The 25,090-nt window shown below is 38.4% G+C and overlaps 1 protein-coding gene across 1 annotated transcript in view; it reads right to left on the bottom strand.

Moving 5' to 3' along the window:
* FAM98B (family with sequence similarity 98 member B) overlaps positions 1–24,550 on the bottom strand; it is a 43,393-nt gene extending 18,843 nt beyond the window's left edge. Inside the window, exons 1-5 of the mRNA XM_001370653.4 lie at positions 24,322–24,550; positions 18,488–18,636; positions 14,192–14,326; positions 10,032–10,210; positions 675–755 (exon numbers count right to left, since the gene is read on the bottom strand). Coding sequence (XP_001370690.1) covers positions 675–755; positions 10,032–10,210; positions 14,192–14,326; positions 18,488–18,636; positions 24,322–24,392 — 615 coding nt within the window. The 5' untranslated portion in view covers positions 24,393–24,550. The remainder of the gene's footprint in view (positions 1–674; positions 756–10,031; positions 10,211–14,191; positions 14,327–18,487; positions 18,637–24,321) is intronic.
* Between the last annotated feature and the right edge of the window lie 540 nt (positions 24,551–25,090).

Genomic DNA, 25,090 nt, shown 5'->3' with positions numbered 1-25,090 from the left:
TTTTGAATGGTAATGAATAAGAAGTTGTAGGAAAAAATACTGAACTGATTCACCTTACTTTATGTCCCAATTAATACCCTTCCCTAAAGCCACTGAGTAAGTTTTGAAGACAAATCATTAATATAAATAGTATATAAAACATACTGGCTCTGGGGTCAGAGGCCTCGGGCTTAAATCCCAACTCTCATGCATACTGCCTGTATGACCATGAGGAAGTCACTTAGCCTCCCTAGGGTTTACTTTCCTCATTTGTAAAATGAGATTAGATTGAATGGCTCTGAGGTCCCTTCCAGCTATAGATATATGATCCTATAACCGAAGCACTATGCAAATATCTCTTTTCACTGGTGTTATATCTATCTTTGGTCAATGATCTTAAGCCATGGAAAAACTTGCTTTATAAATAATCTACAAAAGAGAGGAAAGCAAAACATTTCTTGTTTGTGTCATATAATGTAATATCAGTCCTATCCACTTTATGAACTATAAAAATGTTTCAAGGACTAGTTATTTAATTAGCAATATGTGTAAAAATTCACCATTCCATAGTCTCTCAATTTAATTTTTACTCACCAAAGTCTTATAAATAAGTAACCCTTTAAAATCCAGGTAACTATTTGGAAAATTAATATGTCCCTATTTAATTACATAAACCCATGAGGAAAAGGTTTTACCGCCTGTTCTGGACTTAAATCCGTTTTCAGCAATGGTTTTCCTATGTGGTTATTTTGAACTTTTGAGAGAATATCCTTCATCTGAAAAAATACAAAAACATGTTCATTGTGAAAAATACAAGTCCTTAAAATTCATGATGATCTTGTTTCTTATTCAAGGTTTTCTTCTAAAATTAGACAAGTTTAATGAAATTTAAAATTAAAAGCTTTCATAACCAGAGGAGCATTATCAGGGTGTTTCTCAATGCTATAAAAAAAAAGTAATAAGGTACTTCTTTCAAAGAAAAGCTAATTTATTTCAAGACTACACGTTGTAGTCGTCTTCCCAATTAAAAGACATGATATGTGTCTGGAACTACAGAAATATCTGTAAAAGGGCCAGAATATAGGAAGTGTGTGGAATATCATTAATTTTGGATTTTTAAGTTTCTCAAAAATCACATACTAACTACTTCATATTCTAGTTGAATCCCAATGTTTTATAGAAATTTTTAAACAGGTAACTTTCCACCCCACCCCATTATACATAATTCATGTACATCAAACATTCAGCTTGTATGCTTCAATAAGAGTAATACAAATATTAGCCACATGGGGGAGCCCTGCACATGAAGTTTAGTCTTGCCTCTATGTTCCCTGTTTTGCCTGGGTCACTGAATTTCATACATTAGATTTTTTTCCCCAAAAACTATTTGAAATGCCAGAAATATCTTATGGCCACTGTTTCAAACTACAGGGTGCACTTTCAGTTTGGCAAACAGCAAATTAGGCACTCATTTTTCCTTTAGCAACACTGAAGATCATATAGCAAAAATAATTCATAAAGAAAAATGGCTTTTAAAAATGACAGCCTCTACAGGGGAAACTCCTTTTAATTGTAGACATTTAGCAATCTAAAGGAGTTAGTTTTGCAAGGTGAGAGGTGGTCTAATTACACAAATATTCACTAGAATGAATTGATGCTACCTTTAGATAGCTTTCCATTCTGCAAAGTTACTCCTACTCTTTAAGGGGGGAAAATAACCTCCCATTCTTATCTCCTAATATCAGTCAACTAAAAAATGTTAAATTGAAGGGGACCATAGAATACCTACTTAGGTTTCTATAAGTTACCAACTCTGGTTTGTTTTACCATAAGAATTCAAATGTGATATGATGTCTAACACACATTTCAGATTGATATTGGATTTAAATGGGGTAAAGCAACAGTTTCTGCTTATTACAGGGGAAGAAGCAACTGTGCAATAATAAAGACCATCTAATACTTCAATACAAAGGCTGTAGTTTATGACCTACCACTCTTAACTCAATCAACAAATCATTAAGCATATACCATGTGTGAGACACTGGGTACATGGGTACAAATGACAAGGAAAGCAGTTCCTGTCCTCGAGAAAATTACATTCTGTGGGGAAAGACTATGTATAAATATAAAATATATACATATAAGATATGTACAAAGTACTATTTAAATCCAAATAATCTGAATTTGGACCAATTAAATTCAAAGTGGTTTTATAAGGCAGTCACTAGCAGTTAAGGAGATCAGCAAAGGTTTCACATAAAAGGTAGCACTGGAGAAAGTTCACTGAACAAACTGAGGCCAGTTGATGAGATTGATGCCTTTCTCTTGATCCCATCATTCAGATAAATTCCCCTATTTCTTCCATTTCCTCATCTTAAATGAAGGGGTAGTTTTTCTCCTTGCTAATGCTAATCCTCATCCTTTTTTATGCACCCTCAAATCCTGCTCCATTGTGTCTTTTCCAACTGTTCTTCTCAATCATCTCCACCCTCTCATTAATTTTCTATCTTCTATCTAGGCCGCTTCTCTATTTCCTACAAACACATCCATGCCTGCAATCCTCAAAAAAACCTTACTTGATCCATTGATTTCCACTAGTTTTTGTCCAATACCTCTCCTCCCTTTTAAGGTTACACCTCCATTGCTCTTACTCTCTACAATCTGACTTCCTCTCATCATTTCACTGAAACTACTCTTTCCACATAATTCTTTTAATTGTCAAACTCAATGGCCTTGTCTTTCTTGATCTCTATACAACATATGACACTGTCATCACCCTCTTCTTGATTCTTTCTTCCCTCTTAAGTGTTCATAGGCCTGCTTTTTCTTTATGCCCCTACTTGGTCACATCAACTCAATGAGCATTTATTGTAAGTGCCTATTATGTGCTAGGCATTGTGCTGAGCTCTGGGAATATAAAGAAAGGGGAAAAAAAACCACTCCCTACTCTCGAGGAACTCCAGTCTAATGGGAGAAACACCATGCAAAAAACTATATAGAAAGTACAAATTGGGGGTAGTCTCAGAGGGAAGACACTAAGATTAAGAAAAAACTTCTTTTAAAAGGTAGGGCTTAACAGAGGTATTGCGAGTGGGCTACGGAAGAGAATTTGGGGAGGGCAGGGGAAGTACATGAATCTTGTAACCATGGAAAAACTATTTTTAATTAATTAAGTAAAAACCTCAAATAAATAAATAAATAAATAAATAAATAAATAAATAAATAAATAAATAAATAAATAAATAAATGAAAAGGAAAAAAATTAAATAAAATAAAAGGTGGGACTTGAATTGAGACTTGAATGAAGTCAAGAGAAAATGAAGAGGGAGACAATTCCAAGCATAAAGAATAGCCAATAAATATGCTGCAAGTTAGGAGATGAGGTGTTTTATATGAAGAAGAGCCGGGTGTGTGGCTAAATCCCAGAGTTATATTGGGGAATAAAGTGTAAGAAGGCTAAAAAAGTAAGAAAGGACCCAGTCTACAAAGAATTTTTAAAGTTAAGCATAGAATTTTATAATTGATCCTAGACACAAAAGGGAGCCAATAGAATTAACTGAAGGGGGAGGAGTTTGACATGGTCAGATTAACATTTAAGAAAGATCAATTTGACAGCTAAGTGAAGGACAGACTGGAACAGAGAGAAACCAGAGGCAGAGAAGATGCACTAGGAGGTCACCGCTTCAGGCCAGACCTGAAGCAATGATAGCCTATGTCAATGTGGTGGCAATGTCAGAGAGAAGGGAACATGAGAGATGCCAAGGTTGAATTGATAGGACATGGCAATTGAATGCTATGGATGCTGAACAAAAGTGAGGCATTGAGGATGACACCAAGGTTATAAGGCTATGCTACTGGAAAAAAGGTAGTATCCTCAACAGTAAGAAAGAAATTAGGAAGAGGGGAAGGTTTGGAAGGAAAAACAATGCAGTCAGTTATAAACATATTTAGTTTAATATGGCTACAGGATATCCCAGTCAAGATTTCCATTAGGCAACTGGGGAATGAGACTGGAAATCAGGGAAGAGGTTAGGGCTAAATAAAAAGATCTGAGAATTACCCACTGAGATGTTAGCTGAATCCATGGGAGGTAATAAGATCTGGGAGAAAAGGGCCTATAATAGAACTTTAGGGGACATATACAAGTAGGAGGAGATACAGGAGAGAATCATGTCACAAAAAGAAACTATCTAGGAGAAAAGGGTGACCAAAATATCAAAAGCTGCAACAGAGGTCAAGAAGAATGAAGACTGAGAAAAGACCATTAGGTTTGGCAATGAAGTCATTTGGAGAGGCAGCTAGGTGGCTCAATGGACAGAGAGGCAGACTTGAAAACCAGGTCCTGGGTTCAAATATGGCCTCAGACACTTCCCAGCTTTTTGATCCTGGCAAGTCCCACACTGCCTACCCCTTACTCACACTTCTCCCTTGAAATCAATACATACTATTGATTCTATGATGGAAGTTAAAGTCATTTTTCTTAAGTCATTGTTAACTCTGGAAAGTAGCTGTAGATAAATGAAGAGATTGAAGTCAGAAGGCAAAGTTAAGAAAGAAGGAAGAAAAAAGGAAATACAGCACCCATTTCTCAAGGAGCTTAGTCCCCCAAAGTAGAAATATATAGAAGGATAACAACTAACAAAGATGGAGGGAGGAATTATGGTTTTTTGAAGATAGAAAGAACATGGATGTGTCTACAGACAATAAACAGCCAAAGGTCAGGATGAACCTGAAGATTAGTTAAGAATGGATTTCAGAGGGCAAGAGGCTGGAGAAGACAAGATAGAATGAGATCACTTGTCATGTAAAGGGGCATAGTAACAGCTAACAGTTACACTAAAGTTTTGAGAAGCATTTTACATATATTATCTCATTTGTTTCTTACAATAAAACTGTGAGGTAATTATTATTCCCATTTTACAGATGAGGAAATGGAAATGGATTCTAAGAAAGTTTAAGTGATTTTCCAACTGGTCTACACTCACTCTAATGCACCACAGCTCTTCTCTTCTGACATGGCCACTAATCTAGGTTTCTCATTTCAAGTCTAAATTAATTTAAATAGCTTCTGGTTAGTTTTCCTATTCAAGCTCTCTTCAGCTGCCAAACTGATCTTCTGTGTAGGTCTGAACATATACCATCCCTCTTTTTGACCTTCAATAAATTCAAGTGGCTCCACAGGACTTTGAGGATCAAATATAAAACCTTATGTCTGGCATTTAAATTTCTTCACAACCTGGCCTCTCTCATTTTCTTACTCCCCCAACCTACTCTATAATCAAGTGACACTTGTCCCTTTGCTGTTCCTTCTCATATAAGACATTCCATCTCTGGTTCAGACTATTCCTTCTCACAGGCTGAATCCCATGCTTGTACCACTCTAAATGGTTATGTGCATTTGTCTCCCCCATTACAATGTGAGTTCCTAAAGGGGCAAGAATTTTGCCTATCCCTAGAGTTAGTACAATGCCTAGCTCTTAGTAGACACTTAGTAAATGCTTGTTGATTTGACTTAAACTTGAGGGCCAGAGGGAAGCACTGAATGAGTGAACACCAATGTACTTTCAATAGCTAAAAAGGGAGCGGAGTCAAGATGGCCATTTAGAGGGAGCAAAAGTCCAGACCTCTCTGAAAACCCTTCCACACCAATCAAAAACAAAGTGTTTTATGGGGACAGAAAATCAAATCTACCAACATGACAAAGCTGGGGGACCCTCCTGCTGGATTGAACTTAAAACGTATGCCCCCCAAAAGCCTGAATTCTTAAACTCTTAGGTTCAAGGGTGTAAAAATGGAGATTTTGAACCCTAGACTTCAATCCCCAGAAATCCTTGGTATTTCCCAGAATTCCCTATAATCTCACCTGAGTTCCCAAGTTGGTGAGATCACAATTGGTATTTAACTGGCAGTAACACCTCCCATGTTCTCTTCTCTTCAATTCCAATGATGTAGGAAGTTAGTGGTAAGCTAAGCATGGGGATTTTGAATCAGCCATGGGCACGTGGTTTTTATTTTGTATCCTTGATTTCTAAAATCCTTAATAAACCTCATAAAATATATTTTTATTATTAGATATAAATTAATTTTTATAAGGGAAAGGAAGAAGGGGTCCCTGGAATCTCTGGGTGGGAAAGGGCACTAGTCCAGAGGGAATGCTTTGCTGGCACAGCTGTGCCAGGCTCAGGACACTGAACACAATCAGCAAAGAGGCAGCTGGAGAAGCAAGGAGAGGGTAGCCTAGTCACAACCAAAACACTCCATCATCCCCCTCTCCCCCAGGTTTTGGCCTCAGGGCACATCCAGCTCTGAAGATCAACTCTGCCCAGGCTTAATCTTATCAATAAGGCAGATAAGAAAGCCTTCAGAGGCCAGGGAAGCTCAATCTCCAACACTCCTCCACTGACTCCACTGAGAGCCTTGTTGACAATTCTGAGGGCAAAGGCTGCAACTACTACAGAATACCTTAATGACAGGGTGGGAAGTCCAGCTCCCTTTAGCCTCCACATCTTCACCTACACCTTTAGCTTCTTCTGCCCGTTGGAAAAGATCTGACCTTATGGCTCATTAATAACATCAGTCTAACCTGGTCTATCAGCAGAGTGGAGAAGAAGCCCTTTCAGGACAGAATAGCCCAAACCCACAGACCCAGCATATAATCAGAGGAGCAAGACTACAGCCAATGAGAGAAGGGAAAAGAAGGAAAAAATATGAGTAAACAACAGAAAATGAAATTACAATAGACAATTTCTATCCAGGTAATGAACAAAGAGCAAATGGAACAGAGGAAGACCAAGGAACACCAAGCAAAGACACAGAAACTTCAAAGACACAGGCTTTTGGAAGACCTCAAAAAACAGTTCAAAAAACAATCAAAAAGGCTGAAGACAATTGGGAAAACATCTTAAAAAGCAAAATAAGTCATCAAGAAACAGAGACACATGAACTAAAACAAGAAAATTGTGTCTTGAAAGTCAGAATTGGCCAGCTTGAAAATGAGGCAAAGGTGAAAGATGACCTACAAAGAAAATCAGACCAGAAGGAGGTTGACCAAAAAGCCAAGGATGAAATTCAGTCTTTAAAAATTGGAATCCAACAACTAGAAGCAAATGACTTCACAAAGCAGCAAGAGTCTATAAAACAAAATCAAAAAAATGAAAAAAATTGGGGAAAATATGAAACACCTCATTGGCAAAACTACAGACCTGGAAAAGAGATCCAAGAGAGACAATTTAAGAATTTTTAGACTACTGGAAGATCACGACAAAAGAAAAATCCTGGATATCATCCTACAGGAAATTTTCCAAGAAAACTGCCCCGACATTCTCAAACAATAGGGAAAAGTGGAGATTGAAATCCACAATCCACAGATCACCTCCTGCATTTAATTCCCAATTGACAATGCCCAGGAATATTATAGCCAAATTCAAGAAGTACCAGACCAAGGAAAAAATATTACAAACTGCTAAGAAGTCATTCAGATATCAAGGAACCACAGTTAGGATAACACAGGACCTGTATGCATCTACACTGAAGGTCCAGAAAGCATGGAATATGATATTCCAGAAAGCAAGGGAACTGGGTCTACAATCAAGAATCATCTACCCAGCAAAACTGACTATATTCTTGCAGGTGAAAGTATTGTCATTTAATAAAAAGTCTTACAAGCACTCAATAGCCAAAAAATCCTGTGGCCACAGTAATTGTAGCCTTCTCTAAACTTTGCCCTGGAGCCACCTCCAGTGCCTGATTCAGACAACACCACCCACCTCTCACTTCCTGGCCTCAGAGACTTTCTCCAATGGTAGTCTGTCCAAGGAGAAGATCCCTCTGCCTTCAGTATGGGGTCCTCTTCCTGCCTGCAGTGAGGCAGTCCTCCTGAGGGAAACATATCCTATTCATAGGATACCACCTGCCATGAGGCTAGACCTCAAACAATATAACCATACATGTATCTCAACAACTTCTCTCCAAACAGTGATAAGCTGCTTGACCTCACTCATAAATGGCACACTCAAATGCCCAACTCTCAATCCTTGTGATTTTGAAACCCCTCATTCTCATTAATGATGTATCGCTGTCATTCCTCATCCCAACTGCCCACTCTCTTCCTATTTACCTCAATCTTATCTCCACAATGTCTTGCTCCAGACCTGTCTATTCCTTCCACTGTGCCCTCTGAAATGACTGCTTTATAAATGATAAACTTTCTTTCATCTTAAACCTCTTCCTTCCTCACTCTCTCCTCCATTTTCTGGCACTGAGAGTTAGCTCCCTTTGATGACACTGTATTCCAGATCATCCTTTTTAGGATAAACTACACTTTTTCTCTTACTCCCCGGCTCATCAAGATACAGCAGGAAGCCGAAATAATATCAGTTCCTCATTGACACTTTCAGCTTTTCCCTCTATCACAACTACTCAGCAAATTCTTCTCATCTGTGATTTACACTATCCACATTTATCAACCAATTCATATTCTGGTGACCATTATCTACTGAACCACCAGAACATTCTCCTTCCTTCTTAAAAGAATTCATGTATGTTTCAGTCTTTCTTGTCCCCCAGTTTATGCCCTCATATTCAGTTATTCCATCATACACACTGATACTCCTTCAAATACCCTGATTTCCCAGTTTCTAAGTGAACTTAATTTCTACAACTTACTCTTCTCCAAACCACCTCACTACACAGAGATGGTCATACCCTTGGATCTTGCCATCACCCAAAAGTGTTTTACTTGCATAATCATGTACTCTCAAATTCTTTCATCTGATCATAATCTTTCCCTATGCTTTATGATCCTAAATCTTTTCTTCATCCTCTTCATGACCTCAATTCCCTGTTATTTTCCAGGCCTCCTCACTGCCCTGGCTACATTCTTCTTCCCTCTCTTTATGAACCTTTTAGTGATCAACATGTCAATACTACACTAACCCCTACTCCTGGATCACTTGTTGCCTTGTCCCTACTGCCACTTTGACAAAGGTCAACCATGGATTGGCTCATAATTCTTTATTGATGTGCTATTAAACAAAGCTAGAAAAACTCAGGAAACTATATATACTGACCCACCACAAATTTATGTTTAACACCTCAACCTGACTTCTATTACAGCAAGGCAATCAGTCTACTCTTCCTTTATTGACTGATTATCCCACTTTTCACAGTAACTTTTCCAGATCTTTTCATCTCTCCCCAAACCTCTCAGGCCCTTCTTCCTCTACCCTCTAAACTGAGAATTTTGCCTCATACTTCATACTTCACATGGCCATTCACTGAAAGCTCTCCTTTCTCCCTTCCTCCTCTTTTCATAAATTATCTTCCCCCACTATCTCCTTCATCACTACATGGATGGTAAATACAAAATCCTTTGTTTGACATTTAAATCCCTTCAATCACCTGACTCCTGACCATCTAACTTTTATAGTGCTTTTATACTTTACTCTTCCTTATCCACTCTGCAAGTCAACCACTCTGGCCTATCTGCTATATTTCAAACATCACTCAATCTTCTGTCTCCATGGCTTCCTCCTAACTGCCTCTCCTGTCTAAAACGCTCTTCTTCCATCCCCATAGGCCTTTTGGCTTTCCTCGGCTTTCTTCAAGACTCAGATGAAACCTCACATTCTGCATAAGGTCGTTCCTAGATCTCCCAGGTGCTAGAACCTTTCCCTCTGAAGTAATTTTCTATGTACTCTCTATCCCATTTGTGTAATTTCTTCTCACATTAGAATGTCAGCTCCTTGAGAATGAGAACTCTGTATATATTTGTAACACCAGAATTTAGCACAGTACCTGGCACATAGTAAATGCCTTATAAATAACATATCATGCCATATATCACAATTAATTGGTATTGACTTACAGATCATGTAGGTAAAAAAAAAATTCGGTTTAAAAATTCTATTGTCATGGTAGAAATAATTAAGACAGAAACCAACATTCTATTTTCACAGAGATGACCTCAATTAGCAAATCTCTTATTAAAATATTTATAAATGCAATTTAAAATATGAGTATCATTAGTTTTTTTTCTTTAAGAGAATTAGTACCTTTGATTCCACATGGTTTAGTATGACAGGAATGTCAGAAGTAGTTGATTTTGGCAAGCACAAGGTGTCACAGATAGCTTGTACTTCCTGGTAAATTTCATTGTTTTTGTCCAATTGAGAACCTTTGAGCTTCTTTTTCTGCAAAATCCGTAATGCCTGAAGTTCTGTACTCAAAAATACTGTAAGGAAAACAGGAAAATATAAATATACAAACAGAAAAATTCTGTTCCTTAAAAATACTTTACTTAAGAAAAAACTTCCTAAGAAGATCAAAGAGTAATGTCATTGATATCAGATGACTTTTGAAACATAGTAACTTATGAAAAGCAGAAACAGTTGAAAAATCATTGATGTATTCTATTACATACTATATGGTCTTTATTTGGGTCATTATTTTAATCCCTAAGTGGTTTTGATATGCACAAAAGAAAAAATGAAAACTACAATTAACTATTTAAATAATTCCATGAAAGTAAAAAGAGAAAACTTCATTTAATTCTTTAAATGTTCTACTGATTGTTGAACAAATGCCTTAACTTTCTCTTCTTATAGCTCATTAGACTTTATGCTCACTGAGGATGATGCCCTGAATTCTCATCTTTGTTTCTTCATCAGAGACTAGCAGAGTGCTTTGTATATCAGAGAAGCCCAATAAATGTTAATTTCATTCTGAATTTGAAGCAGTCAGAATGAGGTTTTGCTATACTCACTTTTATTGATTAAAAAACATTTATTGAACATGAAGAAGGTGTTGGGCATTGTGTCAAGCACTATAGAAAACAAGGATAACTACGGTAATGAAACGGGATGGGAAAAGTAAGTGAAAGGAAAAGACACAAAATCACTTCCCTTGAGAACTTAACAGTCCAAGACATATACACAAGAACTTGTTTTAAATGCTTTGAAGCATAAGGGATTTTTTTTTGTTTATTTAGATAATCTTTCCAATGACACAAATCATACATCTTCTATTAGTTATCAATTACATTTGATCAGTTGCTGTGGCCAAACAATCTGTCCCTTTGCTTAGTAGTATTCTCCAACTCCTCATTCTTTATCACTCCACCTATCTAATCCACTCTGCCAAATCTTGCCATTTCTACCTCCATAAATATCCAAACCCCTTCTCTCTACTCACAGGGGCCCACATCACCTCTCATCTAGATGACTGCAACAACCTCCTAAATCTTATATGTGGCCTCATCACACCTCATAGAGATTGCTGCAAAGTATTCCTAAATGTTTTTTCTCCTTCAAATACCTCCTACTGTCTTCCTTCCTCATTTCTGCCAAAGAAATCTTTGTTAAATACAGCTCTGAACATGTCACATTCCTGCTCAATCAAATCCTGTTTTAGGTTTTTCCTTTTATAACTGGTCCAAATCCAAATCTATTCTTCCAACCCCACTGTATAAACTCTCCCCTTTCCATACTCTCTATCCAACCAATACTGTCTGTCCTCTCTTTTCCTCATATAGGGTAGTACATCTCTTATCTCTGCACCTTTGCACTGGCTGTGCCCCATGCCTGGAATGCATTTTTTTCAATTCAGCCTTATAGGATTACTTTCTTCCTTCAAGATACAGTTCATGGACAACCATCTCCATGAAGTTTTTCCTGATCCTTCCAAGTGCTAGTGCCCTTCCTCCCTAAATACTTTGCACTTGTCTGCTTGGTATTTCTTTATAGGTATTCTGTTTACATTTATCTTGTATATATTTATACACTGTTTCTTCATTGTTAGAAAAGCCCTTGAGATTAAGGATTTTCATTCTTTCTTTTTTTTAAACCTTACCTTGTGTCTTAGAAAAGATACTTGTATCTTTACAAAGGCAGAAGAATGGTAAGGGCTAGGTAAGTAACTTACCCAGGGGTCACACAGCTAAGAAGTATCAAATATATATATATATATATGTATATATGTATATATATATATGTACACACACACACACATATATTTTAAAACCCTTACCTTCTGTCTTAGAATCTATTGGCATTGGTTCTAAGGCAGAAGAGTGGTAAGGGCTAGGTAATAGGGGTTAAATGACTTGCCCAGGGTCACACAGCTGGGAAGTGTCTGAGGCCTGATCTGAACCCAGGACTGCCCATCTCTAGGCCTGGTTCTCAATCCACTGAGCCACCTTGCTGCCCCCTGTCAAACATATTTGAATTTAAGTCTTCCCTACTCCAGGCCTGCCACTATGCACTGAACCACCTACCTGCCTTGACTGTTCATTCTTTGTACGGATTTGTATTACATGCCAGGCACTTGGAGATATAAATTCCAAAATGCCTGGAACATAACATATACTTAATAAATGTTACATTTATTGATCACCAGGTTCATACTACTTTATCCTTTTTCAGGTTCTGGTAGGACATACCAGAGCTTAGACAATATTGGCAGACTTTTTGTTTTCAGGGTCACCATGAGACATTAGACTAAGATTTTAGATATAAAGATTTTTTTTTTAATTAAACCCTTACCTTCCATCTTGGAGTCAATACTGTGTATTGGCTCCAATACACAGTATTGACTCCAAGGCAGAAGAGTGGTTAAGGGCTAGGCAATGGGGGTCAAGTGACTTGCCCAGGGTCACACAGCTGGGAAGTGTCTGAGGGCAGATTTGAACCTAGGACTTCCCATCTCTAGGCCTGACTCTCAATCCACTGAGCTACCCATCTGCTCCCAAGATAAAAGATTTTAACTACACAATAACTACAATATTATTCTCATTACTATGAATGGACAGCATGCAAAGACAAAACAATCTGTAAAGTATTATATTAATTTCATGGAAAATTATAAAAGTAACAAAAAAATAGAAAAAAGGGAATTCAGTTATACATTAACAGTATAAACACACTAACTTTATGTAACTTTTCTACTCAGTGTCAAGTTTTCTCTGAGTCTAGATCAGGGGTTATAATGGGGGAAGGAGAGGGTGGAGAATGGGGAATGAATAGATTTCGGGGGGTTCTGTGAATCTAGGAGGGGAAAATATATCTTTACTTCAAAATAATTGGTTTCTTCTGTAATCCTATGTATTTACAAACATTATTCAAGAAAAGGTCCATCCATAGACTGCCAGAGGTCCATGAAAAAAGGTTAAGAACCCTTACTCTAATCAGATCTGATAAATCTCAAAGTCTATGGCTTTGTTTACAAATGTATGTATTATCCATTAGAAATTAATTTCTTGACATTACATATAAAGACATGGCATCTCCCTATTATCTCAAAGTATCAATTATAGCTGACAATTACATAGGGCTCCACTTAAAGCACACAGAACACTTTCACATTATCTTATCTGATCCTAACAACAACCTTTTGAAATAAAATACTATAGGTATTATTACCACCATTTAATAGATGAGAAAACTAAGGTTCAGCAATGTTAAATGACTTGCCCATGGTCTCAAAGTTAGCAGATCCTGGTGGTACAATTCAAATATAGATTTCTTCCAACTCCAAATCTGGCACTTTTCTACATGCTGCCTTTCATTAAAATTTCTTAATTCATATTAATTACTACCAGATTTCTCAAAATCTCTATCAAAGGTATAAACATGAAAAGATTTAATTATAACAAAAACTACCACCAAGCTATATAAAATAAAATCAAAAGCCTTATAAATCCTGGTTAATATTCTATCACCATAATTAGAAAAATGCAAGTGTGACTGAAAATACATTACCTATTCAAATAGGGAAAATTATACCAATTTAAATTTTATGACTAAAAGTCTATATTTCATTAGTGAAAATTTATCCTAATCTTTAACTTACAGATATAACACATATATACATAAATGTTTTAAGGATCTATGATTTTATCTGTGAGGGATAAAAATTGCACCAAAACAGAGTGCAATTGTTTTATACCTTGGTAGGAAGCCTTCAACAATTGGTGACTGACCTTTTGAACTAAACTCTATCCTTGGACAACATACAGTCAGCCCATCTCCAGCCTGTCCTCAAATGCTCTCCTGGAAAGCCTTTGGAAAAATATGATTGCTTCCACACCACTAAACATATGTTTATGTTTGTACATGAATAGACAACACATATACATGCATACAGATATATAAATAACAGGTTAAAAACAATAAGCAATGCAGATTACTTCAAGTACATACTGTAAAAGATAACTTACATAAGAGTTTCAAACAATCATCTTTCTTTTTTAAACGATCTTTAATGTCTCCTGAGATGAGTGTTGAATAGGGACAGGACAATTCTTTCAGAAAACCACTTATCTCAAGCTGGAAGCTCTCTATATCTTCACTTCCTTTAAAGAAAAAAAAAATTAACATAATTCATCAAACACATACTGATCACTTATGCAAAGCGGAAAAAAAAATGCTATCCCAACTTAGGTGAAAATTAAGTTAAAAGAAATGCTGCAGTACAAACCAGGATTTCCTGTTATTGAAGGCACCAATCAACATATTTTTATTACGTGCCTACTATATGCCAAGCACTATGTTATGCCCTGGCAGATAAAAAGACAAAAATGAAATGGCTCCTACATTGAAGGACCTTAGAGTCTATTGGCAAACAACATGTACACATGTGCACAACATAAGAATTTATATTTGATTCTAGAGGCAAGAAGGCGTCATCATTACTGTGCAAGAGGCCTGATGGGCTCAGACAGGCACTTCAGAAAAATCACTTTGGCAGAAGACAGGGCAAGAAGACCAATAGCCTAAGCAAAACCTCTAGTAGTAGCTGTTTGGGTGGAAAGAAGGGGTCAGATACAAGAGATATAAGACTTGTTAGCTATTTGGATATGAGGAAAGGATAAGGGAGAGCAGAGACAAGAATAACTTGAGGTTATAAACTTTAGACTAGGAGGGCAGTGGTGCACTTGACCACAACTGGGAATGTCACAATATTGGTGGGTTGTAGGAACATGTGATTTTGAGATATGTACAGAACATCCAGTTTAAAATGATTAACAGGTAGCTGATGATGCATAACTCAAGCTCAAGACAGATTAGACCACATAAATGAATCTGGAAGACATTTGAATATAGATGATAACTGAAACTATGTGGACTGAAGAAATCATCGTAGAGAGAGAAGAGAACCCAGGACAGAACTCTCAGGGTACAAACACAATTATGGGATATGACATGGAAGATGTGCCAACAAAGGAGACTAAAGAGGAGTTACATAAGAGAAGCAGCAGCAAAGAACAGTAGTTTCACGAAAACTTAGAAAGTTGAGACTATCTAAGAGGACTACATAGTTAATGTCAAATGTTACAGGGAAGTCAACAAAGACAAGGATTGGGAAAAGGTCTTCGCAATAGCAACAATCAAGACACGGTGCAAGCTATGGAGACAGTTTGAGGACATTGCAGGTTCATGTTTAGGGATTTTTTGAGGGAGAACTATATGTGTTTTCAAAGGCAGTAGAAAATACAACTATATATATATATGTGGAGATTGAAGAATATGAGTAAGGTAGATGAATAAGGTAGACACACACACACACACACACACACACACAAACACACACACACCCTCTCTGTATCACGCACCAGAATAAAAAGATAAAGGATGACATGAAGAGGTTTTGACATTTAAGAATGGGGAAAGGGAGCTTAGAGAGAAAGACCTCTTATCTTAGAAAAGGTTTGCTGAGAGGAGTGAGGAAGAGTTAGGCAAAAGACTCAAAGAAAGAAAAGAATGTTTAGAATAGCTATTGTTAGGAGTTGATGTAAAAATATTGGCCTATTGCACCAAGGGACCAGGTGGGATTAGATAACCAATCATTTGTGTACACTGGCAACAGCTAAAGGACTTCCTGTAAACCCTTTTAGCAAAACCACAAAAGTAGAAACAGAGGAATTGAAGGGTGGGAATAATAATCTAAGATTGGCCTTGATGAGAGATGAGAGGTGCTTGGATAAGGAATTAAAAAATAATGGACCATTTTACAGTTGAACTAACTATAGTGTCCTCGGGAAAGAGGAAATCAAGCAGGAACAGAGATGAACTTGGTAGAATACTAACGGATGAAATGAGTAGTGACCATAATAAATATACATAGATTTAGGAAGAGTACAACAGGGGATTATGGTTGGAAAAAGGATTTTTAGATTCTTGGTCTTGGAAGTGGAATACTTATAGATGATATAGCAGGAGATAATAAAACATTCAAGATAACTTTGCTTGTCAGGGAATCCTCAGTTCCTAATACCTGATTGGTGTTTAATAAATGCTTTTTGGTTGGTTGTGAAAGAAGAATGACCTGGGAGCCAACAAGTATTTAACAAATACATAATACCAAAAGCATCTGAACTGAGTGATATATCTAGCATAATCCTGCTCCATGTGCTATAAATGGGTTCCACAGGTAAGTATTAGTGTAGTATACTTCATTCCTTGGATCAGAAAAATATATACATATCTTCACTTTTTCGGGGGAGAACTTAAAAGGTTTGGAAGTGGAAGCTGCAACATTATAGCATTTAATTCTATCAGTAAATTATATTTGCAATAATGTAACAGTAGAAAGAACACTGATCTGGGAATCAGGAGGCCTGTTCTGGATTTCTTTCTATTGCTAACTCACTTTGTAACCAAGGGCAAAATCAAACAGGTTTCTCTGGGCCCAAGTTTCATCAAGCTAGTTAAGTTTTAAATTTCTAGCATTCTGAGATACTGAACAAAAGTGGAGAAGATAGAAAAAAAAAGGAAATTAAAAGTTCCATTGTATTCTGGCCCATCAGTAGTAGTAGTCTCTCGGTAACCGTCGTTGTGTGTTTTTGTGCACAAAGACACTTATGCATGAAGATTTAAGTGGAAAAGTCGTTGCACAGAGACAGTCCCACTCTCTCGGCGTTGGAAGCCTGGGTCCAGTGGTACGAAAAGTCGTTATACCTGGAGACTTCCTCAGCTGCACTGGATGGCCGTGTTGTCTTTTGTGCTCCAACACACCCTAAGCACTCCACAGTGCCTTGCTGCGTCGCCATCTCAGCCATTGAACCTTCTTATTGGTTTCTTCTGCCTGTTCTGCCGAAGCAGTCTTCACATGCTGGGTGAGCAAAGCCCTAGTTCACCAGGGGTCGACGTAGACCCGATGGCTACCCTCACAAGGTTTAGCCGTTGCCCGGGGTGTGGCCACTGCCACATGCTAGCAGCTACTGGGAGCCACAAGTGTGAGAGCTGGGTGTCAGGTGGGGGTCAGAGGCTGGAGAACTGCCCTAGGAGGGCATGACAAGCCCTCCATACCAGAGATACTACCCCTCCCTGAGCACTGTATTCCATCCCAAATGTCCAGAGTATGTCCAGAAGGTATCTAAGGGTTTGCAACTATGTCAATGTACTATGAGAATCAGTTGCAGTTACCAGTGGATGTTTCCCAAAGAGGAGAAAAGACCTAGTGGTGAAATAATTACTTTCAAGTATTTGAAAGAAAATCACATGGATGAGAGATTAGACTTGATCAATTGACTCCAGAGGATAAAACTAGAAACAATGGAGTAGAAGTCAGAGAGAGAGAAATGTGTGTATTCAGGTTTTAACAATCCTTGGATTAACTTTAATTGCTCATCTTTATTCTTGGAGGTAATATGATAGAAGCCTGTTTTGCAGTCAGTAGTATTTTGAATTTCAAAGCTGATTTAGTTGATATGTAACCAAAAGAATAGATTCCTCCACATCTGATTCAGCTTATATATGTATAAGCAGTCCTTCTATGAAAAATACCTCATGGACAAAGTCATGGTAGCTGCTATTCTCACTATCAGTGAAACTTGGAGATTGGAAACATAGGAGTTCAGAAAAGAGTGAACTGTAAAAAGTTGAAACAAGCTAAAGGTGACCCAAGAATTTCCCTAAATTGCCAAAAATTCTATGAAATTTTCAATGTATGTTATATAAAATTTAGATATTCCAAACCAAATAATTCAAAACAAAATGGAGTAGAAAAAGATTGAATTAACATGTTCATATTGTGCTTCTTTTAAAAATTAAGGCTAAAAATGGCATCTAAGATATATGAAAAACTTTGTATTGAATAATAAAATGTAATCATTAATTTGGAATAAATTTAAATTGAATTAATATAATTTTGCTATATTGTTTTCCTAAATCAAAACATAATTAAGTTTCTGCACATTTTCCAATAAACTGAACTTAATGGAACAACCAAATGCTAAGTATGTTAAACAATGACAATCTCTTCTTTGTATATTAAGAATAAAGTTAAGGAAACTTTTTTTTTAAAGGCTTAAATACAAATATAGCCTCAGATATTTCCTAGATGTGAGACCCTGGGCAAGTTACTTAATCTAGCTGCCTAGCCCTTAGTGCTCTTCTGCCCTGGAACCAACATAGTATTGATCCTAAGACAGAAAGTAAGGATTTTTTTTTAAATGGAGATTTAATTACATATTACAATTGAACAAATGAATAAATAAAGTTCAATGGAATACCAGCAGTTGAAGAAATGCTTTCTTCTAAGTCACATAATGGCTTTATCTGAGATGCTAACCAAACACAGAGCTCTGAAAATTCAGGTGAGGACAGGCCATTTTCTACTGCTTTGATAAGTGCTTGTTCTTCTAAAAGAGGACCGTTGTATCTGAAAAGAAAGGAATAAAGAAAATAAAAGTTAGAGCTACATAATTCTATGTAATTAATATTTGACTTTCTTTAACCCTCACCTTCTATCTTAGACTCGACACTATCAGTTCAAAGGCAGAAAAGTGATAAGGGCTAAGCAGTTGTGGTTAAGTGACTTACCAGACTTACCCAGTCTGAGGCTAAATTTGAACCCAAGACCTCCTAACTACAGACCTGGCTCTGAATCCATTGAGCCACATAGCTGCCCCTTATTTGACTTTTCTTACAATTTAGCATTGATATTAACTGTTGAAGAATCATACAGGGTTAGGCATGGTTTCTTCTCCCCCCCGACCCCCTTGCCTTATGTCTCAGAATCAACACTGCATACTGGTTTCAAGGCAGGAGAGTGGTTAAGAGTTAGGCAATGGGAGTTAAGTGATTTGCCCAGGGTCACAAAGTTAGGAAGTATCTGAGTCCAAATTTAAACCTTGGACCTCCTGTCTCTGAGCCTGGCTCTCAATTCACTAAACAATCTAGCTGCCCCCAATGGTTTCTTCTTAATGACTTTAATTTATAGCTATACAGATGCTCATACATCCAATATACTGAGAGATAGATTGACAGAGCATTTAATAAGCCATTAGTATCTACCAGGCACTGTACTAAGCTGGAAAATATAAAAATAAACAAGACCTTTCTTGCCCTCAAGAAGTTTACATTCTAACACAAAAGAAAAACATGATTGATTACATGATTCAATGGAGATATGATTAGAGATGTTGACTAACTCTATTGCAAATATTAATGATATGGAAATGTCGAACAATGATAAATGTAAAACCCAGTGGAATTGCTCATTGGCTACAGGAGTGGTTAGGGAGGAGGGGAGGGAAAGAACATGAATCATATAACCATGGAAAAATATTCTAAATTAATTAATCAATAAAGAATTTAAAAATTAAAAAAAAAAAGAAGTTTCCATTCTAATGGGGTATGACAACTAATAAAAGGGTGTTGGAAAGCAGGAGGGAAGAGGGAATGAATGAGTAATCCCACACACCCAAAGTAAGGATCCTGCAAAAAGTGGCAGTGAGGTAAAAAGTCTGGCTGTCTCTAGGACAAAAGATTCAACTCTCATAGCCAAGGACTCATAGAGCCCTTTTAGAAATCTTTTTTTTCTTCCTAACTTCATTTCTTTTATTTAAACCCTTACCTTCTGTAGAACCTCCCATCTTTGGGCCTGGCTCTATCCTTTTAGCCACCTACCTTTTAGAATTTTCAATGTGCTCTCACATAAATTACATCATTTAATCATTTAATTTGTCTATGAGATATCTAGCTAGAGATATCCAAAAGGGAATTGTCAGTGAGTAAATTGAGCATAGAAGAGAGACTGGGGCTAGATATCTTAATTTGTCAATCATGCATAAAGATAATAACTGAACCCATGGGAGTTGATAAGATCACTAAATGAGAAATTCAGGGCAGGGGTCCTTCACTTTTTTTGTATCATGGACCCTTTTTGGCTAGTGAAGCTTTATGAAACCTGTCACAGAATAATGGTTTTGAATATATGCATGAAATACATAAAACTGCATGCTAAAGTAAAGATTCCATGAACCCTGTGGATTCCAGATTAAGAACCCCTAATATATAGAGAAGAAAATGGATTCCAGAACAAAGCCTTGGGGGAAACTTGGTAGCAGGTTTCATATGAACTATTGTGCATATGTTGTACATATTAGTATATATGACTAGCATCTCTCATGTGAGAGATTGCAGAGTTCTTTTCCAAGCTGCTTATCCACCTTTGGTGTCCACCTGTCATCCAACACTCACCTGTGACTCTAAGAAGCTATAGAATGCACAGCAACCATACCCTAGAAAAACTATCTCAGCATACCAGATAAATCAGGTTGAGGATAACCAACAGATTTCAAGCCTATTGATGAGTTAGGGGAATGTGTACCCCAAGAATGTGAATACTTTCCCCATCAGAATGAATGGATGAGAATAATTTGTTCCAAAGGCCATGAAGGTGGCTGGAGTAGATGATATGGAACTCTTAAAATTTTCTCAGACATCAAAGATGTCAAGATCATGTTAAAATTAAAATTGTCAAACTGTTGCTGGTAAAAATTAATTTGTCTGCTAGAAGTTTTATATTTTATGAGGTTAATTAAAGATTAAGAATTTAAGAAAGTACAAGTAAGAAAGCACGTGTCTAGGCCCAGTGAGCCCATTCACAACCACTCACATCTTGCCTGCTAGGTAGAGAGCCGCGTGTGCTCTGAAGGGGAAGAAGGAAGAGAGCCTCAGTAGGCTTTTACAGTCAGTTAAACAGAGATTTTGATCTCGCCCAGGTGAAAATCTCAGTGAGACTAGAGGGCATCTCGGGAACTAGAACAAGGACTTCTGGGGATTGAAGTCCGGGGTTCAAATCTCCATTTTTACAATCATCCATTACATTCTGTGCCCTTGTGACAGTTATACTGACTTTTGTCTTGCCTCAGTACTTCAATGACTGGAAGAGAGTGAAATTGATGCTTTTGTTCAATTCTGTCTCACTTAAATCCAACTTACTTAAAAGCCATGACATCACGATGTGATGCCTTTGGTCCTCTTCAAAACATAAAGACACAATCAAGGAAATTGTAAAGACATAGCCAGATAGAAGAAAACCAATAGAACCAGGAAAGAACATTGTCACAAAAACCCAAGGAGAGAATATTCAAAAAGAAGAGTGAGGCAAATCAAGGAGAATGAGGATTGCAGAAAAAGTCAGTGGATTTGGCAATTAAGAGATAATCTAAATTAATAAATTAAGAGACAACTCTGGAAAGAGTGGTTTTAATTGAATCATGAAATTGGAGACCAGACTGAAGTGGGTTCCAAAAAGCAGGTGTAAGGTGAAGCAGAGGTACCTCACATAGATGACTTTCTGAAGGTGTTTTTAGCCTAGAAGGAGAGGAGAGATTTGAGAAGATACCCAGGGAGATACAGGCAGGATTTTTTAAGGAAGGGAGAGATACAAACATGTTTGTAGGCAGCAAGGAAGGACCCAGGAGATAGAAATCATTTTAAGTTAAGAGATGACAGTAGAAGAAATTTGCTAAAGCCTGAAAGGGATAGGATCAAAAGTGCTATATACAGGTTAGTTGTTATTATTATTATTACTGAATCATGTTTGGAATTGTAGATGTGTACTGCTTTAAATTCTCAAGAGACAGTATTTCTTAATTTCAAGCTAATTTATTAATCACTCAAAACAATCTAAACTAGCAAGTTAAACTCCCTCCATAATTAAATTGGGACACTGAAGGATTGCTAACAAGGGCAAAAGAGTGGGGCCTAAAAGAACAGCCCCCCCCCCAAAGTGAATTCCTCTGACCCATGTCTTATATACCACCTTGTAACTTCCACTAGATATCCCAAGACATCTCTGACTGGTAAATAGCCACTGAGAAGTTGAACTTGGAGACCTCAATTCCTTCCTCATGGCTGGTAGTCTCCCCCAATGTAATCCAAAATGGCAGCTAGAGCTCCCTGACTTGATTACTTAAGAGCTCTTGTTTACAGATAAATAAGGAACAGGTCTCCATTCTTTCTCCAACAAAAGCCAGCCCAATGAGAAAACCCAAGATTTAAGAAAGGTTTCACATAAAAACTATTCCAATTTAATATTAATTTTCCACAGATAGAGGGCTGGCCTTCTGAGTCTGGAAGATATGGGTTGAAGTCACAATTTCTATGCCACCTAAAACAAGTCACTTCATCCTCTGTGTTTTTATTTGACAAAAAAAAGTTTAAGGAGCACAAAGAATTTCTTCATCTGAAGTTCCTACACTAATGAAATCATAAGCCCATACCTTTTGCCAGTCCTAGCTGATGGAGGCCCAACACAAGAGGCAATATGAGACCAGAGTAGGGTGATTCAGTAAAGTTTTTTAGGCACAGCAAAGACAAAGGACCCAAAGCCGGGAGAACTAGCAAAGGGTCCCATTTGGGCAGGCGGAGATATAGATTTTTATGGGTTTGGGAAAGTTAGGGGTGTAGGGATTAGGTAATCTGGGAATAATCTCATTGGCTGTTTCAGGGTGGGGGGGCAGCTGGTTCCCATGACTGTACAGCTCTTAGCATGGTACAAATAGTATAGTTCAGATTATCAATCCATCATGAATTTGTCAGGACATAATATGGTAAGTAACAGTATTATATCAGGTGGACCTTTGTTTTGCAGCTTCAACTGGTGCAGGGGAACTGTGGCCTGATAAGGAATATCAAGGTCTATCACCTTTCTCAGTAAATTGACTAATAGCAGCACTAAAATTTAAACGTGCTGCCACTTCTGCCCAGAAGCAGATTGTCCTCTGTAACCAACAAGTGTTGTTCTATGGGGTGGGAGCAGTCAAATCAGCAAACATTTATTATGCAACAACTATGTGCCATACACTGGAATAAACTCTGCTGGACACTGTACTAAAAACGAATAAAAGCAAATGAAATAAAGAATTTCTGTCCATTCATCCAACTTGCAGGTGGAACCCTCCATTTGTGTTGTCTCCCTCATTAGAATACGATCTCCTTGAAAGCAGGGACTGCCTTAATTCTTCCAGTTATATACTCAGCACTTAGTAGGTGCTTTGTACATAAGCTTAATAAATGCTTTTAAAAATTCATTATCATTCATTAAAGGAAATATCTTTACTAAAGCCTCAGGAAAAAGTGAAAGCGGTAGTGGCTGTGGAAGTATCTCTAGTAATAGTAACTAGAATTTATACAGGGTATTCTAAAAGTAGACCGCACTAAGACTTTTGGACTGCCTGTATAAATAGTAGGTAATAAGAAGAAAGCTTTAAACTGCGCCAAGACACTTGGGTCACCTTATGGTTTGCAAGGTATTTAACAAGCATTATATCATTTCATCTCCACAACAACCCTGGGACGCAGGTGCTATTATTATCTCCGATTTACAACTGAGGAAACATCCCCAGAAGTGAAGCAAGTTACCCAGAGTCCCACAGACACATGAAGTGTCTGAGGCCGGGTTTGAACTCGAGTGTCCAGACTCCAGGTCTGGCGCTCTATCCGCTGCGCCACCTACTTGCCTCTCCAAAGTTTCCATTTGACCGCCCCGCGCAGAGGAAAGGCGAGAGGCGGGGGGCGGGGGAGGAGGGGACGGGTGATTCTGCAAACCTTCCCCTCCCCCAGAGCCACAACACCACCGTAAAGTCTCTTGCGGGAGGCGTTTCCTGACACCCTCAGAAGGGCTGCAGGGCTCAGGCTCCCATTGTGGCTCCTCGGTCCCGTTGAGCGGGTGGCAGCCACGAGGAAGCGGGTCGTGCCCGACGCAGACGGACAATAGAGTCGTAAAGAAGATGGACAAGAAAGGCGGGAGACCTGGGGGGAGGAGTCAGTGGCGCTCGCGACCTGCCCCCCCAAAAGACACCCCCACAAATCACACACACACCCCCCACCCTCCTCCCCAGCCTCGGTCTCGGTCTCAGCCTCGTCCTGGACACCAGGGGCCACTGGAACCCTTAGCCCCCCTCCCCACTTAACCCCGTCGATGCCGTTCCTCGTCCAGGTCCGCGCCGTTCAACCCCCGGGGCGGTTCCGGCAAAAGGTTCCTTGCAAATGCTCAGAGACCAAGGCGACGCAGAGCTTTTTTCCCCGAAGGAAACGTTCCCCAAACACTCACCCTAAGGCCTCAAGCGTGTCGAGCACATCCCCCTCCATGCTCGGCTCCGGGCCTGGCTCCGGCCTTCTCATGGTCCACCGGCCTCGGTCAGTGCACCTTTCTAAAAAGTCCGGCCGGAAGCCGGCCGCTGTGCTCTCAGGTTCCGGGATCCGGCCCAATCCACCGTCGTCTGGGTGATCGCTTCTAAAGACACCGCCTCTAGCTAAGGATTTGGAACGTTCCTTACCAGCCCTGAGTGCGCTTGCTCAAGGTCGGTCTTGCCCTCTTCCCAACAATAATCATGAAAAAGAGTCACAGCTTAAGTTCTAGCACGTACAACCGATGATTACAATTCAATTCAATTACAGAAACGTTTGGATTTAAAACTGGAAATGACTTCTCTTTCTTCCTCACTTCACAGATGAGAACACTGAAGCCGAGGAAAAAGCTCAGGATCACACAAGTAATCAGGCTTTCTTGACCAAGTGCAGCTCTTCGCCCCCAACGCCAAGTAATAGCAAGATTGCTGGTACACACACAAACACAAATTTCCTGCCCTCAAGAGGGGTGGGCAAGCAAGAATATGCTTTTTAGAGCACTATAGAACTACAGTGTTCCTCCACCCTCTCGGTTTTGTTTTGTTTTGTTTTGTTTTTAATGCCATTCTTCATTGTCAGTTAAAGAACCATCAACCATACAGGCTGTCCTGATTTTAAGGGAAGCAGGAATTCTCAGCATGGATGCTACCCTTAGGAGGTTGAAGATATGTAACCATTGTTGTATTGAGATG

The sequence above is a fragment of the Monodelphis domestica genome, chromosome 1 (genome assembly GCF_027887165.1).
Source record: "Monodelphis domestica isolate mMonDom1 chromosome 1, mMonDom1.pri, whole genome shotgun sequence".
NCBI lineage: Eukaryota > Metazoa > Chordata > Mammalia > Didelphimorphia > Didelphidae > Monodelphis > Monodelphis domestica.
This window is presented reverse-complemented; position numbering and strand designations above follow the sequence as displayed.